Here is a 20,231-nt window from a genome sequence, read left to right as displayed (position 1 = left end):
CATCTTGTAACTTAACGATTAAGCTTAGAATTTTAATACCAGAAGAAGTAACCTAAACTTGGTCCCAAACAATGATGACATGCACGAGATGGATACATACAGATATTTATAAACTAAAATGCATAAATATTCCTATTCTCTTGGTTTGCTTACTGATGGGATTTATCTTTCATTTCCTGCTTTAAGAAATGTTACACATTATGTTCTTTGTGTGGGTTTTTGTACTGTCTTGTTACTCTTACATATACATGGCTTGTAAGGAGTAAAACAATGTTTAAGCCAGTGGTTCTCAACCAGGGGTACGTATACCCTTGGGGGTACGCAGAGGTCTTCCAGGGGGTACATCAACTCATCTAGATATTTGCCTACTTTTACAATAGGCTACATAAAAAGCACTAGTGAAGTCAATATAAACTAAAATTTCATACCGACAATGACTTGTTTATAGTGCTCTATATACTATGCACCAATACAATATTTATAATTCCAATTGTTTTATTTTATAATTATAAGGTAAAAATGAAAAAGCAATTTTTCAAGTAATAGTATGCTATGACACTTGTATTTTTATATGTGATTTTGCAAGCAAGTCATTTTTAAGTGAGGTGAAATTTAGGGTTACGCAAGACAAATCAGACTCCTGAAGGGGGTTCATTAATGTGAAAAGGTTGAGAGCCACTGGTTTAAGATATAAAAGGCAAAAAGTAATTGGCTGTAAGAAAAGATATCCGAAGTGACATTTTCAGTGATAGTCAGTTGAGTTTTCCTCTTGAATCAATAGTAAAATGGTTATAGACGATCCTATGGATCTGTATGCAACCAATGTATGCCAGAAGGATTGTGACTAGACTGTTTTTCTTCATACTGTGCCTTCTCAGCCAACAATCAAGGATAAACCAGGAACAGATTAAACTTTTCCATAACTTCTTCCTTGTCACTTATGTGCTTATTTTATTTTTGTCTTATGAAGCTGTAATCTTACTTTACTGTGTATATTATTGCCTATTCACTATAATACTGTCTCTTTGCAAGTAGAGTAGTTGGTTTAAAAAAAAAATTAAATACAAGACTACATGAGTGAAATTCTAAGGTTTCAGATTGCAACTGCACAGAAATAAGGAAAATCAAACACAGTTCCAATAGCATCAGCAATTCCTCCTACATTATTTATATTTTCTATGTAAAGTCAACATTACTATGTATAGTACAACAAAATATATGCACGTGTACTAATGTTTAAGTACATGTAATGATTATTTCATATATACACATCCGATGCTCATCAATTATTGATACAGGAACCACATATTTGCATTTCTTGACTTAAACAATTCAAGTTTTGATTTTAGTGCCCCAAGCTATTTTTAAATAGATAGTTTGCTCAAGCAGAAAAGCTGGAGTCAGAAGAGCTGTACTACTACAAACATTAGCAGTCTCTTCAAAACTTTGATTGTTTGTTTTTGTGTTCCCTTTCCACCACTGAGTCTACATGAATCAGAGCGATTTAAATGAAATTAAACCATACACTCAAAAAAAATGGGGTTTTTTAAGTGTATGGTTTAATTTCATTTAAACAAGTTTTGAATTTACCTTTCAATTACAATCCTCCTTCTCAAGGACTGACATCATTAAAAATCTATTAAAATTAAACCAACTGTAAAACCTAGTTAGTTTAGCATGTTGAATCAATATTAAAGGCATTACATGTCTATGCTATTACCCCAACAGAATACACCACACATGGTAATATGGCTTGTTTTCTTAAACACCAAGCAATTGTTTTAAGGAATATTATAGCCAGTGCTACAAAACAGTGACTGAGCTTTTTTCAAAATCTCAATATTTTAAGTTTAATGAATGGGAGAACAGAGCAGAACTTTAACTTGCTGACATTCCGTTGGAGGAACCCTTTCTGAATAGCAGACCCCGAAGGGGTTCCACCCTACCTTAAGACCAGGTCATGTGGCCTCAATGCCTTTGAGACTGAACCTCTGGGCTGCAGCATTCCTGCTTCACACCATGAGACCTGCTCACCAAGTTCAACTGAGATAGACTCTTGATCAGAGACTGGTATGCTGTACAGGAACCCATGCACTGCAGCAAGTATTTGCAGTGACACCAGGCAGCCCTTAAGCCAGCCACCTGACACCTTTCTCCTTTGTTCTCAGGCTGGGGGCTGTGCTCTGCTTCCCTGATGGAGGTGGGGAGGGGGTCAAATCTCCTTTCCCTGAGTTGTTGGTTGCTGTGAATATCCTGGCCATTGGGGTTCCTCTTGTCTTTTCAGATGCTCTATTGGTACGGGTCAGTTTCAGACCACCCTTTCATTCCACCCCAGACAGCTATGTGCATGTCTCTTACTCTGCTCCAAGAGTAACTTTAACCCTTTTGCACCCACTGGGTAGCAATGCAAAGTACTGAGGGGAAACTGAGGCATGCACAGGATTCATAAAATTATTACAGACAAATCCCACTTCATCACACAAGCATCTTCATTTTTTTCCCATTAAACATGATCATAATTAATTTTCTACCAATCTGTTCAGCAAATATGAAACCAGTCATCAAAAAGAAAATAAAAAAGTTGTCCCTATTGCCAGAAGCTGGTTTACCATTTAAACGCAATCTGCTTCCAGGTAGCTGTCTAACCACTTGCATACATTTAATGGGTCAACTTTCCAATTTTGGAAGCCAATATGCACTTCAGAACAGTTCTGATATTCAGTGGTTGGCAAGACTAAGGAATGATTAGCAGATGCCTACATCATAAAAGCATCCCTTTAGTAGAACTTTTTGCAACATTTAGGAATCTTGGCCAAATGCCAACTTAAGTAGTTCTGCTCTGCCTATCTATAATTCCTCCTATAGTTTTTCCCAGAAGTTGCTATTCTCTCCTTCTGTAATTCATTCAGGAGGGGAAATGAACATGTAGCATTGCTGTAATAGAATGGCTTCTAGGTTTATGCCAAGACATGGCTGCATTTCAGAGACATGAATATCAAGTTCTGATTCACCAAATATATGATTGTTTAAACAAGCCTTGTTTCCAAGAGTTTTCATGTATTGGTGCAGTTGAACAAATACTTTCATATAGCTTAGCATCTAATAAATAGAAATAATATTCACAAACATTAATATTCTGAATAAAAGTGCACAGATACATCATTGCTTAAATAAGGTATGTTTTGACTTTCATACCAATCAGTAAGAATGAACTTTAAGAAACAAAAACATGACTGAAGACTGCTTCATACTAAGTTCTAGTCTACAGATTTTAGCCGCTATAAAAATTGGCAATTAAAACAGGCAACTTAGATTAGTCCTCCCAGATGTAAGACACATTTACCTGTTTCAATGGACTGAGAAAAACAGAATGACAAATGCATAAGTAACTCCCTCACTTCATGATGCAAAGATTATTTAAATACCCTCTTTGTAGCCTTCCCCATGGCCTTTAATTCTTTGAAGGTCTTCAGAAAACTAATCCCTATGTCTCAAGAAGCAGAGCGTAATAATTAATGCAAATTTCCAGTGCTTCAGCGCTAGTAGGCTAGCAGTGTGAAATTCCAACTTGTGATATGAATAAAGGGGTCACTACAGAGAGATTACTGAATCTCCCTCTTAAGTACAGTATCCATTCCTACAGAAAGAAACTGAGGCCTGGTCTATACTACAAAGTTAGGTTGATGTAAACTGTCTTACCTAACTGTAAGTGTCTTCACTAAAATGTGGCTCCCACCAACGTTGCTTGCCCACTACACTTAACTCCACCTCCGCAAAAGGCATAGTGCTTAAGTCTATGCAGTTAGGTGGACACAATGTCAGTGTAGACACCGTGTTGCTTACATTGACTGTTGCTGCCATTCAGAAACCATCCCACAATGCCCCACACTGGCAGTTAAATTGGTACAAGCGCTCCTGGTAAGGATGTGCACTGCCGACCCAAGGAGCGTAGTGTGGAAATATAAATCAATTAAATTACTGCGGTGGCTGTACGTCAATATAACTTAGGTCGACTTAATTTTGTAGTGTAGACTTGCCCTGAATCTTAGGCTATGGCTACAATAGAGAGCTTACAGTGGTGCAGCTGTGCTACGGTAAACTCTCTAGTGTAGTCGCTCTACGTGGATGGGAGAGAGCTCTCTTGTTGGCTTAATTATTCCAGTCCCCGTGAACCGTAGCAGGTATGTTGGCTTGAGAAGCTCTCTTGCTAACATAGCACTGTTCACACTGGTACTTAAGTCAGCATAAGTTATGTCGTTCAAGGTGGGTAGCTAATTTACACCCCGAGTGACATAGCCTAAGTCAACATAAGTTATGGCTACGCAACACTTTACTTATAGTAGAAATACACCCTTTTTCTCTCTCTCCCTCTCTCCCTCCCTTCCTTCCTTCCTTCCTAATGGAAGAAACACTCCTCCTTGACATGTTACAACTGCAGTTTAGCTGTATTCCATCTTCACAGCCTTGCATTCTATCATGACACTCCAGTGCCGCAGTCATTCGTTTCTTACTCAAAGATGAGCTAGCCTTCTGCATCTGAACTCTCACTTCTTTGAGCTGTTTCCTCAAAACTTCTGCATTTCTGTAATCCTGAATTGCTCTGAAAAGGACTCTAATTAGAAGAAGGTGTGACTTTTTTTAATCGTTATTTTGTGTGTTATTGTAATTCAGGTGCCTTTTAAGGTTGCAAACCATATGGATTTATTTCCTATAATTCAGGCCCAATCCTGCAAAACGCTGAGTACCCACAATTCCCAATGTCTGTACCCCTGAAGAGCAATGGGAGCTAAAACACCTCGCATCTCAGTTGATCTAATCTTTAGGCTGAACCTATTTAACTGTGGACAACCAACAACTTTTGTCTAATATTAGACAAAATAGACGGAAAAGTAGAGAAGCAAGGATGGGTTCAGGACCACAACTATCAAGCAGACAAAAGTGTGTGTCTGTATGATGATATAAGGGAGGATAGAGAAAGAGCTTACAGACCTCACCTGTGCCCAGAAATTGTCTTGTCACTGCTGTTTACAAACAAATGGGGGGGGGGGTCTGGAATGAGTGGATGCAAAGAAAACTCTCCTCTTAATTCTTTCAACAGTCTCTCACCAGTTTCAAATAAGTCTGTTTTTAAAATACCTCCTAAAGCAAAGCCTAGTAATAAATATAGGGCCGTGAGCATGGAATCCAGCCCATGGTTAACCATTCTGAGAGCATATAATTTTTTTAATTTCCTGACCTCTGCATGTGTATTTGCTTATCTCACATGTATACAGGAATAGTCTTTATTGTATTCATCAATACTACACAACTGCCCATCTACACAAATTTGTAATTTTATTAACTGTTTTGTCCACAAAAGCAAGTATTTGCAGTTTCTAGATTCCTACAAATAGGTACTTCAAATACAGCATAAAGGCTCTTTTCAAATATAAAGTGCACTGGTGTAGGCAATAAAACAGTTATGTTCAACTGAGTTTGAGATAAACAGAATTATGAAGCACAAGTTATGCTTTAGTATCCTATTATAGGTCATATTTTTATGTCCTTACTCACACTTAGCAGTACTTTAAAACTCCACAAGTGGTCCTATTTAAAAATCACTCAATGAGTAGAGAATATTTGATAGAGAATATTTATCAGTGCTTAACCATAGTGATTTGCACTCCATAAATATATACTTTGGAATATTTCATTTTGAAAACTGAACCACTGATATATTCTTACACAAATTCTCTGGTCCTCAGCCCCACAATGTAATCGGTTTTTAAATTGTAATGGTTGGCTAGTCACAGTTTCAGTATATCTTTGTTACTGCTGTGCCTACATTTTCCATTTTCTATTTTAAAATATTAAAACCAGGATACTTTATATATATTTCTTCCAGCCTGGCATTTCAAACTGAAAGTAAATAAAGTAGTTCTTAAGAACTTGTATAGTCACAGTTAAACACAGCAAAGGTACAGCTGGACATTTTAAGTTTTGGGGGGAAGGGAGTTGTGGGGGGGCGAGTTTTTTTTTTTTTAAAAACCCCAAAACAAAAGTCAGCTTTCAATCTGCTTGGACATATTTCACATGTGAAAATTAAGCATTTGTCCTTGACATTCTTTTTCCCCAAAAATTTACAATACTGACATTAGTATTCAGCTCATAATGATACCCTTCAGAATATTTCAAATTACGGTTTCCTCTATGAAAAGAATGTTACCTGCATTTATTTATTTTAAAATTAGCCATATAGTAATCATGAAAAACTTGGAGCAGACATATTTTAGGACATCAATTAAAAAAAAGTACAGTAGTTGAAAATATGTCACTCACCTTGTGCATTACAATACACCACAGCTTTAATTATCAGTTTAACTACATTTGAGTCAGACCTGAAAGATGCGCAGTCACTTCATATAATGTGGCATTATATTTCTAGCCATACCACCCTGAGCTATGACCCAACTCAGGTCTCTCAAATTAAGCAGGGTCAAAGTAGGTCACTACCCATATAGAAGACCTAACGAACACATAGGTGCTGCAGGAAGTGGTTGTGGTGATTCAGAGAAAATAGTTCCAGCTACAAAGACAGCACTGAAACAATGCCGTAGCAGGTGATGAGGTAACTCCACTGTTGGAAAATCCATCTGAAAATGAGATTGTATGAAAAAATAGTCTTGATCATGGAATCAATAGACTGTAGATTAATGTATATGCACAAGGGGGACAAATTAAGATTGGACAAGGAACCTTAATTCTGGCTTTTCCTACCTTTTGAATGCTTGACTCCACAACCCAAATATACTTTTAATATAACTTGTGTGTAATAATAGCTGTATTATAATATAACCCAAAATTGAGAGGGAGGGAGAAAAATCAGGTTATGGTACTCTATAGTAAAACTATACTAACTTAGGGCACCCAAAAACATTTCCAAAACTCACTGCAGTACCACATCTCAGGATTTGAAAAAATCCTTTTGTAATCACCTAAGAATAAGTGAAATATCTCAGATTTATGAAGCCTGTTGTCTCAAAGGCCCTATCTACATTACACTTCAGGAGAGATTCACAGACTTTAAAAACAGCAGGGACTTTATTATGATCCCCCAGATCGGGGACCCACTCACACAACTGCTATATTTTGTAGTGTAGGCTCCATAGCATGCATTGGGTTTTTCTAAAATCATGTCATGAACTAACTAAAGCTTTGGATGTACAACCTAAGATAATTGTGAGCATGAGTTACAATCTGATGGTGGTTTGGTGACCAATGTAAATAAGGTTAGTGTCCACATAATAAACACCTTCATAATTGGCACCTTTGTTAGTAGTCTCAGTGGGGAAGAAAAAAGCCTGAAAGGAGACTGAATTAACTTTTCACTGCTACCAGCATCCCATCAGGTTAGGGATGAGGCACATTAACTGGCAGGATAGTCTGAATGTACTTGCACTGCCCAGTGGCTTTACCTGTGGACAATGAATTCTAAGGGAAACAAAACTGAGTTCAAAGGAACTTCTCCGTATGATTTTCCAAAAGGTAGCCTGGACTTCTCGAGAACCTGATCAAAATAGAGCTAAGGTATGCAAACTACTTGGTACAGTCAAAATTCTTCTTTAAAAAGAGGAAACTGTCCAACTGGAGAGGAACTGACAGTGCTATCTGAGTACCACACTGAACTCCTGTTGTCTTCAAAAGGCATCTGTATAAAAAAATGAGGTTGGGTTATCCCACAAACACAAGACACCTACCTACCCACAATGCTTCTTGTATCTCACTGCTTTCATTTGGGTTAGGGAGAAAAAAATCAGAGGTCCTTTTCCCTCCCTTTGTCACTTTGAAGTGGGCAGTTCTTACAGAAAATATCTCAATGAAAATCGCCTTAGCAGGCCCAATACTTATTCTCTGATTAAATAAAAATGTAAAAGGCTCTCGTCACATAACATGGGAAACAAGGTTAAAAGGTTCCAAATATTCTCTAACTTCATTTTTTCCTATTCATGCATCTAAACCAAAAATAGGACCTGATCACTTACTCTACAGAACTATACAGAGTATCATAATATTCTTATAAAAAACAGTCTGACAGAGGCCTAGTGAGATAAAAAGGTTTGTAATTAACTATATTAATTATATTAAAAATATGCAACAGGAGCTCTCCTCCCCCAAAAAATGAAGTGATAATCAGCAATGATAATTTTTCAAGAGTAACAGCAATGTGCAAAATTGTCATACCGAAGTATAAATCCAGTTGCATCTACTCTCCTTGCCTTGCCAACTTACTCATAATGGAAAAAGTTAAAGCATTGGTCCTGAATCCTGATTTGAATGGGGCTCTTCACAGGTCCTCACAGACTTGACTGCAGGACCTGGGCCTATTGTTTTATTTCCCAGTTAAAAAAACCCAGAACCCTCTAACTTGCCTTGGGTTTGTACAATTCTGAATGCTCCTTTAAAGTAACTAAAGCCTGGCAGTCTACAAAAAATACTGCAAATGGTAAAACAAGTTTCCACAAGAAAACATCCTAGCAAAATACTCTAAGTCAAAACTATAGAGCTCAAAAATGGCTTGTGAAGGAAATCAATTTCAAAAGGATGACACAGTCTGCAAATATGATTAGATTACACCCCTTTATGTTAACTTAAATTTATTTTTATTTAACATTCTAAAGTACACCAGGACTTGTTTTATTTTTTCTAGTTGTGATTAAATAAATGGTACCTTCTAAATGAAGGAACAATTTCCACGCGAGCATTGCATTATGCCAACCGTTTTAAAGCAACAACCCTCATTCATGTTAAACAGGATTTTTGCTTAAACAGGGGCGGTAGGCACAAGCCCTAAAAGTCCTATACCAGCGCAATCCAATAATCCTACCATATAATACCTCTATTATTCACTTAGAAGGATAGCAAAACTGCCACAAATCTGAACTTCCTGAAAATCTTTGCCAAAGTAAGAGTTTGGACTGGTGGCAGTGGCAGGGGATGGTGCTTGACTTCCTTTTAATCATGGCCATTGATGGCAAATAACCTAGGGGTTGCTGACTGACAGTTTGTTACAGTACTGGATGGATGTCTACAGTTCTATTTTAGAAATCTGAAGAATTAAAACTAAATATCCTATGCGTTTAAGTTGTAAGCGCACCCCAAGGGCTGCGATGGAAATGCATTTCTATAAATGCAGTGGGAAGAACAGCCATCTTCGTTAGAATGTGCTGAGCACGTACATCTATGCCCTAATATTAGTACCAGCCAACTCTTAGATTGCCATGTCCCCCCCAGTAATATGGTGCCTTTACCGGGTTTGCTTTCAGCCTATGTAAGCTGTCAGGCCCCAGTGCCTAGGCAGTAGGCAAAGTGCTGCTCTCCAGCTGTTTGACACTACTGTACGTACCCTTGCAAGCAAGGCGGGGGGGGGTCACTTGCAGGTTAACCTCAGGCTCCACCGCCGTGCTCAGCACGGAGCTCAGCCTACGCAGATGACCGCCTCGCCCTTCAATGCCAGCCGACACAAAGAGGAGAATTTTTTCGGAGGTAACTTTTTCTCTTGGTCCTTTTCTCTTCCTACTTCCCTCCCCACAGCCTGGTGTGGCGCATCACACGCGCTGGGCGCGCACACAGCCCCCAGCAGCACCAGGAAGGAAAATAAAATGGGGGGGGGGGCAGAGAGAAGAGACAGGAAAAGACAAGGAGTCTGGGCAAGTAAAAGCCTCCTGTGGCCCTTGCCAGCCCCCACCTCCCAGTCCCAGCGGCGGCACGGCGGGGAGCACATGGAGCAACCCAGATGACATTTTGTTTCCCGTCGGGCAGCGTGGCCCGAAGGGCTGCACCGGGCGTTTGCTTTTTGCTCCGCTTTCTCGCGGCGCAGGGCGGCGGCCGGCCAGAGCCCGGGGATAGGGGCGAGTCCTAACTCTCGTTCGCCCTCTGGCAATGCGCCGCCGAGGGCCCAGCTCGCAGCTCGGGCCCGGGCAGGGGAAGGCACAAGTTGCCCATCACGCTGCTGATGCTGCAGAAACCAGGGCAAACCCCCGCCTCACAGCACCGCCCGCCGCCCCCCTCTCACCGCTCTTGCTGTCGCTGGGAGCCGCGCCGACTGCAGTCACAGCTCCGCCGCCTCCGGCCGTGGCCGCCGCGGCCGCTGCTCCTCCCGATCCTCCAGCCGCCCCGGCCGCCGCTCCCATCGCTGCGCCCGCGGCCGCCGCCAGGGCCAGAGCTCCATTTTCCTGCTCGTCCCCGCTGCTGTTAGCGCGCTTGTTCTTCCTGCCCTTGCTGCTTTTCTGGTTCGGCATCGCGGAGCTGGAGCAGGAGGCTGCGGCGGCTGCTGGGGAGGAGGCGGCTGCTGCTACCCCCGACTCATTGCGGCTCCATTGCAAACAGGGCGCCCAGGAAGGAGAGAGGAGCTGGCTGCGGCTTTCCCAGGCTGAGTGCTCCCGGCCGTCCCGGGCGGGCACCCGCGGCCAGCCCAGCCCCGCTGCGCACACACTTACACACCCAGCCGCCCGGCCCGGCCCCGGGGGAAGCAGCGCCAGGGGAAAAGGCGTGTCCCGCTTGTTTTGATTCTGCTTCCCCTACTATCGCTCTCCTCCCGCCCCTCTCGGCTTCCTCCTTTCACACGCACTAGCGCTGGCTGCTGACAGAGGGAAGCCGCGCTAGTTAAAAGGGCGGGGGGAGCTACGGGGCTGAGCTCCACCAGGGCACCAAAGAAAGCACGAGGAGCTCAACTGGGGCCTGACCCCCCCACGGCCTGGGGGCTGCCAATGCTGTGGAAGGGGGTTGCCATACAAGGCTCCTCCCTTTGGCCTAGCAGAGGCCTCACGTGCTCACAGCAGAAGGGAGCAGTTCCCTGGAAGATCTGCCTCATTTCCTGAAGGAACAACCTCCACAAACGCAAGGAGGGAGGCAGCGCAAGCTTGTGTTAAGTGTACTTCGCTGGAAATGCGTCTGGTCTTCTCCCTGGAAAATAGCTGGAGCTTTGTTGGCAGGGTTGTTAACATTGTATTTCAAAAATAAGGCACTGTTTCTTAGCACTTCTGCCTCACCCCTCCCCTTGATATTATCATTGTTGTTATTATTATTAATAATAATAATAAGTACTCACCTATAGTCACATCTGGTATTTCTTACTGCTTTTTGCAGCACTCAGCAACTCCCGATTTTGTTATACAGAGATGAAAAAATAAGGGATGTCCCTTGTAATAAAGTACAGTTGGCAACCCTGATTATGGACATCAGCCATGGCCCTTGTGTACTCCGTAGCCAGGTATTGTGCAGTGATATGGACCAGTAGTAGCCACACTCGACTTGTTGAAGTCCAGCTGAATACTGCAATGCGGTGCATCACTGGAACCTTCAAGTCGACCACAACACCTTGGCTACCGGTGCTGTCGTGCATTGAATCTCCATCCATTTGGGGTGATGCTGCAACCTTCAGGAATTTCAGCAAATTGTGGAAAACAAATATCTTCCCATCTTAACAACATCCCTCACCACTGCTTGAAGTCACGTAAGCCCTTTTGGACCCAGGAATTTAACCTTCAACAATTCAACCTGAGGAAGCTTGGAAAGCTGAGTGGAATTCACAAGAAGTCAGAAATAAACACCTCGTGAAAGACCCAACACAAAAGATCCCTGGCTTCAAACTCCCATGAAGCTCATGAGGAACCCTAAACCACATCCGCATAAACTATGGCAAATGCGGATAGTTGCTGCACAAATGGAAAATTGAAGACTCTTCAGTATGCAACTGTGGTCACTCAGAACATACCATGGAACATATAACAACTCAATGCCCAATTCAGAAATACAGAGAAGACATCACAGCAATACACTCTGCTACTCCAGACGCAATTATCTGCCTTAACCATCTGAATATAAAATTATAGTTGTTGCTCTACATTTACATCAGTCATGTGAAGAAGAAGACTGTGAGTCCCACAATAATTGGCAACATTGTTTAACACTGATGCTAATGTCCCCCAGCTTGTGCTTGCCAGTTTTTGGACCAGGTTAACCCTTGTCTTCTTCTTGGCTGCTACTTTCTTCAGATCATGGAGGGGTTAGCATGCAATCCAGCTTCAGTCTGAGATAGGTCAGAGTGGGCTCATGTCTCACAGTATTGCCGCAGAAGGTCACTTTCAGGGTGCACTTAGCACTCCTGTTATCAAGATGGAATGCAGTGACTGGTTTTTTTTGTTTTGTTTTTTGGTGAGGATTTGGCTTGAGCCACCATTTTGGGAAATATTCCTCCATGGTGTTTAGGTCCCCATTCAAGCTGGACTCTGGAGGATGATACATTCCAGAAGTTAGTAGATAGTGTACAGAAGTGATATTGCCCTATAGCTTCCTGGGTCATTGGTCAGCTTGCCTGATTTGAGTATGGCAATAACTATCACCTCCCATCAGACTTTTGGGGTGCATCCAGATTCCGTAGTTTTGATGTACAGTTTCACCAGCCATTGGAGTTCCATGGGGGATATGATTTCCACTGGCTGCTTTCCCTTTCTTTGTTGTAGCTAAACCTTTTTTCACCTCATCTATACTGATGGCAATGAGGTCTTGTGGAGGGATTGAGATCATGGTCCTGTGTAGCTGATGATGGATCTCTCACTTGCTATTTTTGTTGAGCGGTCCGTTTGTGCTCTTCACCAGTTTGGAGACTATGAAGTTAGACCAGACTTTTGAGGTCTGATATTCCATCTAATTAGCAGCTCTGAGACATCGAAGTAAGGCCCAGCCATGGCAACTAGAGTGTGTGAAGTTCAAATCTTCAACACACTCAATCCGCCACCAAGGTCTGGCTGAGTCTAGATACTCTAGCAGAGCCTTCACGACATGTGGGCTGCTGACTGGTTGTATTGCCGGTGCAGATCCTGGGTCTCTTTTTTCCAGCAGGGAGTGTATTCTTTTGATACCCTTCTTGCTGGCAACGATAAGGAGGCCAACAGATTGGTGATAACATTCTGGTGTCGCAGGGATATGGGTTACCACTTTTTCAACAGCTTCCCCTATAGCAGTCTGTTGGCTTTGGCCAGATTCCACTGTGGGATTTGTTTTGACAGAATCACAGGGATTTCAATGCCGACATGGGTAATGATGGACCTATGTTGGGACTTCCTGTGGGGAAGTCAGGAAATATTTTGCGGGATGCATGGAGCATACTCCCACTTTGATCATTGGAAACAATGATGAGGGCTGGGTTGTAATTGCATTGCCAGAGAGCAGAGTGGAAAGTTACTCGCTGTTTGGGATTGAAGACCAGTTGCAGATCTTCCCCAGTCCTCCAATCCATGAGGTCTTCATCATTGGCTTCATTTACTTCATAGCCTCAAATAGTGTGGTGACTGTTAAAGTCACCAATGTATCGGTCTGGGATTGGTGCACTTGGGAGCACTGAGTTTGGCCATTTTGAATTAGGGGTTTTATACACATTAGTAATGTGCAGCTCTCCTATCCTGATGGCAGTGGTGTAGGTGACTTCTTCTTCAGTTGGGGGGAAGATGTCAAAATCAATTATGGTGTTCTTTGCATATATGGCCAGGCCGTATTTTGGATGGTAGTGGCTATCATGAGGTTGTAGCTATGGATATGGTAGCAGCTACCCTGTTGGTCATTGGAGATATGGGTTTCTTGGCGCGTAAAAACATCGATGTCATGTCTTCAGCATATTTGCAAGATACTTGCACTTTTCCCAGGGAAACCCAGCAATGTTAGGTTCAGGAACAACGATCCTCCTACTTATCTGGCATTTTATTTGACCCTGAAGAGGGCTGTTATGGTGGTTTGAGTTGTTGCTCTGAAGATGCAGACATTGTTAATGGATGACATTAGTCGTGATTTTTCACTTAACAGAGTGGGCCACATGAAAGCTGCCATCTTCCACTCTGGGACTTACCATAAAAACCATATGATTTTTTCCTCTTAAAGGTGAGACTCTCAGCTTTCATTTAAGATAAGGAGTAAGTTTCTAGTCCTCATGGGTGCAGGGAAAAGCTTAAAAATGTGAACCAAGTGCACCCTAAAGACTCAGAAACTAAACAAGCTAAATTGAGCACAAAATTGGTTTAAAAAAATCTCAATCTCATGATTTTTTGAGGCCTGGCTTATGATTTTTGAACGTTTGGGGTTGCCAATACTGGATAGGAATGGTAGGATGCTGAGCAGCATACGAATGGAGGGGAGTACTTTTAAAACTTGGTAGGGAATCACCATCAGGCAACCTGCAAACCGCCTTTGGCACATAACTGCCTACCTAATTTCATTAAGGCCCAGATCCTGCATCCTGCCCATAATAAATAATAATAACTAATGTACTGCCTGTCTGAGCTACTCTAGAGTGATTTGAAATTACCGTTTAAAAATATTAGGTATGCCTCTTCTATACTCCCTGGCTAAACTGAAACAGTTTCCCAGATGAGATCTTGTGTACAGTTCCTTAACATATTCCCAATCATCCTGTACATTTTTCCTGTACCTTAATGTTCCAATTAACTGGTTGCCATCTTTAGTATATTACACTCATTACAAAAAGTTAAACTGACCTAGCTCTTTTAAATTGCCCATACACATCCACATTTTAGATGTTTTAGCTGCTCTGCAGTTTTCAGGGCAGATGGACCCTTCTCCCAGTATCTACTTTTCAATAACTCGTGCTATTATTTGCTAACTGTCACTATCTACCTTAGTTCACAGCTTTGAAACGTCTGAATTACACTCCTTCCTGCCTCAAAGAATTTCACAAAGAAATCACTAGCAGAGTAGAGAAAGTGTGGCCAACTTGAGGGAATAAGCGGAATACCAGCACAGCCAAATCATGATCCAACTGATATCAAGAGCAAAACTTCCATTTACTTTAATGAGACCAGAATTTGGCTCCTATGTCTTTGCGTGATTTCTCAGGGCAGTGAAATGAATCTAGTCTAGGGTGACCAGATGGCAAGTGTGAAAAATCAGGACAGGGAATTGGAGGTAATAGGTGCCTATATAAGAAAAAGCCCCAAATATCGGGACTATCCCTATAAAATCAGGACATTTGGTCACCTAATCTAGTCTGAAAGAAGAGCAAGGGCTTGGAAAAAGTCACTGGTACAGACTACAATACATCAGCAAGCCAATACTACCTGATAAGGGGTTAAGGGACTGATTTGTTTTAACCCACATAAATTATGACGTTTCAAGTTAAAGATGCCATTTCTGACCTCAGAAATCTGTCCCCAGAAGCATGCTACCCATCTTGCTTTAATGGTGAACTAAGGAAAGAGTGACATGGTAAAGGGCCACTCGGGACGCAATAATATAATGGTTTAAATATCAGTTTTGTGAACACCCTGCTTTGCAGACTCAAATCCTGGCAAAGTCTATTCAGCCTTTCATCCTTCTGAGGTAGAAAATGGAGTTCTATTCAGTTCATAGAGTAAGGCTTTCTTGTATCAGATCATAGACAATGTGTTCCTCACTCCCCTGTATGGACACGAAGTAATCCATGGCACTTTTTGTAACCTTAGAGATTTGCCCTGTCATATTGGACAACATTTTTTCTCCCTCTCTCCCACCACTAGTATGCTGTGTACCAATTGGCTACCACTCCAGAGTGTCTGCATTTTGATGGTGTTTGCTAGGATGTAATTTGTGAAGAACGTCACAAAGGCAGGTACTAAATATATGTAAAGCACTGTTATTAAGAGTAGATACGCAAGGGATAGGATTAGTTGTTATTTAATGACCTAAGAAAGGATAAATAGTTAAGTAGAAAATTTTGCTGAACACGAAAATGATGTAGGTTAATGAAGAGCAGGGAGGTTGTGAAAACCTCCAGAGGACTCAACAGAGCTATGTAACTGGCGTGATAAAATTTGACATAGATGAATGCACTGGCAGGAACACCTGAAAATAACTCCCTAAACTGATGTATTTTTGAATTAGTGGTAGCATCACTAGAAAAAGATCCAAGCATTGTGGTGGACAACCCAGTGAAGAGATCTCAATATTCAGAGATAAAAAAGAAAAAAAAATGTCATAGGTAAATGAACAGCACAAATAATGGCCTCACATTGTGCTAATATGTAAAGATGGAAAACAAGATGACTTGGTAATTATAGGCCTATCAGTGGCTGACATGGGACTTGATTAATAAAAAATTAAAGGAGAGTAATATAATTCATGCCAATCAATATAGGTTTATGGAAATAGATCCTGTCAAACTAACTTAATTTTTTTATGAGATTCAAAGTTTGGTTGATAAAGATAGTTGTTTTGATGTAATATGGTTAGATGTCTGTACAGCATTTGACTTGGTACCACACAAAATTTTGATTATAAATTAGGAATGATATGAAATGAACATGGCACACATTAAATAGATTAAAAGCTGGCTAACTGAGGAGTCTCAAAATATAATTGTAAATGGGGAATCATCATCGAGGGGACGTGTCTAGTGAGGTCCTGCCAAGATTGGTTCTTGGCCCTATGCTATTCAACATTTTTTTTATTACTGATCTGGAAGAAAACATAAAATTATCACTGATAAAGTTGCAGATGACGCAGAGATTGGGGGAATGGTAAATGACAAAGAGAACAGGACGCTGATACAGAGCATTCTGGATTGCTTGGTAAGCTGGGCACAAGCAAACAATATGCATTTGACCATAGCTAAATATAAATGTATACATCTAGGAACAAACATTGTAGACTATACTTAGGTTGGAGGACTCTGTCCTTGGAAAGAGTGACTGAAAAAGATTTGTAGGGAGTGTGGATAATCGGCTGAATGTAGGGTTCAGAGAAGAGCCATGAGAATGATTAAAGGATTAGAAACCGTGCCTTTTAGAGACAGATTGAGCTCCTTGAGTCTATTTAGCTTAACAAAGAGAAAGTTAAGGGGTGACTTGATTACAATCTGTAAGTACATACATGGGGTATAATAAGATCTAATGGCTAGAAGTTGAAGCTAGACAAATTCAAACTGGAAATAAGACCTACATTTTTAACAGTGAGAGTAATTAACCATTGGAACAATTTACCAAAGGTTTTGGTGGATTCTCCGTCACTGGCAATTTTAAAATCAAGATAGGATGTTTTCTAAAAGATCTCTGCTAGGAATTATTTTGGAGAAGTTCCATGGCCTGTGTTATGCAGGAGGTCAGACTCACCAGGTGATCACAATGGTTCCTTCTGGCCTTGGAATCTATGAATGTATGTATGGAACCCTTACACAGAAGTCTCAGGAAATTTCCTGGTGGCAGGTCACAGCCTTCTATGAAAAGTCAAATTGCTAATGACAAGCTGTTTGTTGATGGGGGAGTAGGAAGCAGGGATTGCACACTGTGTTGGGCAGGGAGAAAGTTAATTTGCAGACAAGCCTTAAGCAGGAAAAACAGCTAATAGCTCAGCTCTCTCTGTGTCTTTGAAACTGTCAATTTATTTTGCCTAGTTGTCTTTGCCTACTGTCAGCCTTTAGAGACACAAACACTACACTGCACTGCTACAAACTAGGGACCAAACGGCTAGGCAGCAGTTCTGCAGAAAAGGACCTAGGGGTTACAGTGGACGAAAAGCTGGATATGAGTCAACAGTGTGTCCTTGTTGCCAAGAAAGCTAACAGCATTTTGGGCTGTATAAATAGGAGCATTGCCAGCAGATCGAGGAACGTGATAATTCCCCTCTGTTTGACGTTGGTGAGGCCTCATCTGGAGTAGTGTGTCCAGTTTTGGACCCCACACTACAAGATGGATGTGGAAAAATTGGAAAGAGTCCAGCAGAGGACAACAAAAACGATTAGGGAGATGGAGCACATGACTTAGGAGAGGCTGAGGGAACTGGGATCGTTAAATCTGCAGAAGAGAAGAATTAGGAGGGATTTGATAGCTGCTTTCAACAACCTGAAAGGCAGTTCCAAAGAGGATGGCTCTAGACTGTTCTCAGTGGTACCTGATGACAGAACAAGGAGTAATGGTCTCAAGTTGCAGTGGGGGAGGTTTAGGTTGGATATTAGGAAAAACTTTTTCACTAGGAGAGTGGTAAAGCACTGGAATGGGTTAGCTAGGGAGGTGGTGGAATCTTCTTCCTTAGAGGTTTTTTAAGGTCAGGCTTGACAAAGCCCTAGCTAGGATGATTTAGTTGGAGACTGGTCCTGCTTTGAGCAGGGGGTTGGACTAGATGACCTTCTGAGGTCCCTTCCAACCCTGATATTCTATGATTCTATGATTAACTTCATAATGCTTTTGTCTTGGTATTGGACACGAAGGCTAACCCAGAGACACAACCAGTAGGTTCAAACAAACTTTTACTGTAAGCCACTCAAGGACTACACCTGCCTATGCGCTACAACTGAATCCAGCCAGTTTACTTTCTTGCATGTGCCACTACCAAGTCTCTTAAAGACACAGTCACTATATCCATCCTTTTAAATCAATGAACTATACATGAATGAATCAATTACATATGCCCTTATAAATTAACTAATAATGCAGGCTGGAGTCAGAGGTGACCAGTGCATGACTCACTGTGGAAAGCAGTCTAGGTCCACAACCCTCTTAAAGCACATATTCCCACTGTCATGCTAGCAAAGAACAATAGTATCATGGGATGTTGATTGGGTGATCACAGTTTCTGCCTTGAACAGCTCAGTATCTCCAGTGACCCCTTCTACAGAGTTCTTCCTGATTCCTAGATTCTTGGTCCGATGTGACACTAGATTGGTCCTGCTCAGGGTCTGCTGGTGTCATACTGCAATCTAAGTGGGGCCTGTTCTGGTGGTGATGATTTCCTGCATGAGCAGGCCTGTTCACAGATTCTCTCCACAAAAGCAAACAACCATCCAGGACTTGTCTTTATCCCTGCCTGAACTCTTTAAGCAGTCTTGCTGTACAATCATAGAACCACTTGTTTGTCCTTATCCTCTGCAGACTTCTTTTCACTTTGCTTGGGATACTGGGTCTCAAAAACCACTGGGAATTGCCCTTTGAGCATTCTTCCCATTAGCATTTGTGTCGTGAAGTATGGCATGCCCAGTCAGTTCACCTTCCAGTGTTTCACCAAGACCAAATGTGGATCTGTCCCTAATTTTCTCTGTCTTTTTAAGCAATGACTTTGCAATCCATATTGCTCATTTGGCCATTTCACGGAACTGGAGATATCACATGAGCAGTTTTAAAGCATTCCTGCTTTTACCTAGTTGCTTTTTGTAACTGTATTTCTCCTTCCACTTTTCTTCTGGACCATTTAGGTGTCCTCACCTCCTCTTCCCACTTAGAATCCAATTTATTTTTATTGCATTTCTTTGACACCTTTTGGTAAGTTAAGTCTCCCTATTTGTCTTAAAATGTTTACTTCTAACATTTATTTATTTAGTCTACATAGGGCTCAATCCATCTCTCAGAGAACTCAGAGTTTTCCTGTTGATTTATTTAATGGATACAGGATTTTGGCCTTTTGTCTTCAAAATAAAAATTCAAGGGGAAACTTTCCATTTTTCCTTACCTCTAACACATGGATACCTTTCAGCAGATGCTGCTACATTTGTCATTAAATATTCAGTAAAAGAGGACATGACTCACAAGGCATTAGTAGGAACTTGCAAGTTTCCATTTTAAAAGGAATGCATATTTGCGCAATCCCACAAATGTCTGCAAAACTCTTGGCAGTTTTCTTTACATGCAAATCTCAATCATGGCCATGGCATCTCCTTTTAAAATAACATTTTCTTAATTCTAAACAATGACTAGTTCATATTAAATCACTTCTAAAGTTGATTTTAAGAAGCCAAAGGTTCTAGTGTACTTTTTTTTGCCTGTACATAACTTAAAACCCCCACAGCAAACTCATTCTTAAAGATTACAGCTATCATAGATCCATATGCAGGGGAGGTAGAAGCATTCTATTCTCAAATGAGCTATTTAAAAGCTGCATAAGTAGTTAAATTTTCTGCAAGAATTTTGAGGAAGTCAGTTGAAAGCGCATCTGCCCCGAGATTCTTTCCATTTCTTTATACTTTTTTTGATGAGACAGAATGTTTTTTTTAATCATAACTAGACATGTTTTACATTATTGATTTCCTGCTTTGATACTTCAAAGAGGAAGAGGTTAGCAAAACAGTTTATCATATGTAGGTTGGTTTGCCTATTTCTCTGCTGCAAATGCTGGTAAATCCTAGAAATATTGTCTAAAAAATTGGATTTGACCGTAGCTGATATAGAATTTCGTTTGTTTGCACTTATTTTTTGTTTGTTTGATTAAATAAGTGTCCCCAA

The 20,231-nt window shown here is 41.2% G+C and overlaps 1 protein-coding gene across 2 annotated transcripts in view; it reads right to left on the bottom strand.

Annotated features, from left to right (window-relative positions):
• HECA (hdc homolog, cell cycle regulator) overlaps positions 1–10,802 on the bottom strand; it is a 33,144-nt gene extending 22,342 nt beyond the window's left edge. The window contains exon 1 of one of the 2 annotated variants that reach the window (XM_030556447.1): positions 10,052–10,802. In XM_030556447.1, the coding sequence (XP_030412307.1) occupies positions 10,052–10,277 (226 nt within the window). In that variant the 5' untranslated portion in view covers positions 10,278–10,802. Of the gene's footprint in view, positions 1–6,318; positions 6,387–10,051 lie in introns of those variants that run through there. The other variant, XM_030556449.1, reaches the window with a different exon arrangement.
• Positions 10,803–20,231: the final 9,429 nt, after the last annotated feature.

This window comes from Gopherus evgoodei, chromosome 3, assembly GCF_007399415.2.
Source record: "Gopherus evgoodei ecotype Sinaloan lineage chromosome 3, rGopEvg1_v1.p, whole genome shotgun sequence".
Classification (NCBI taxonomy): Eukaryota; Metazoa; Chordata; order Testudines; family Testudinidae; genus Gopherus; species Gopherus evgoodei.
Note: the sequence above shows the minus strand (reverse complement) of the source record. Positions and strands in the feature narration are given on the sequence as shown.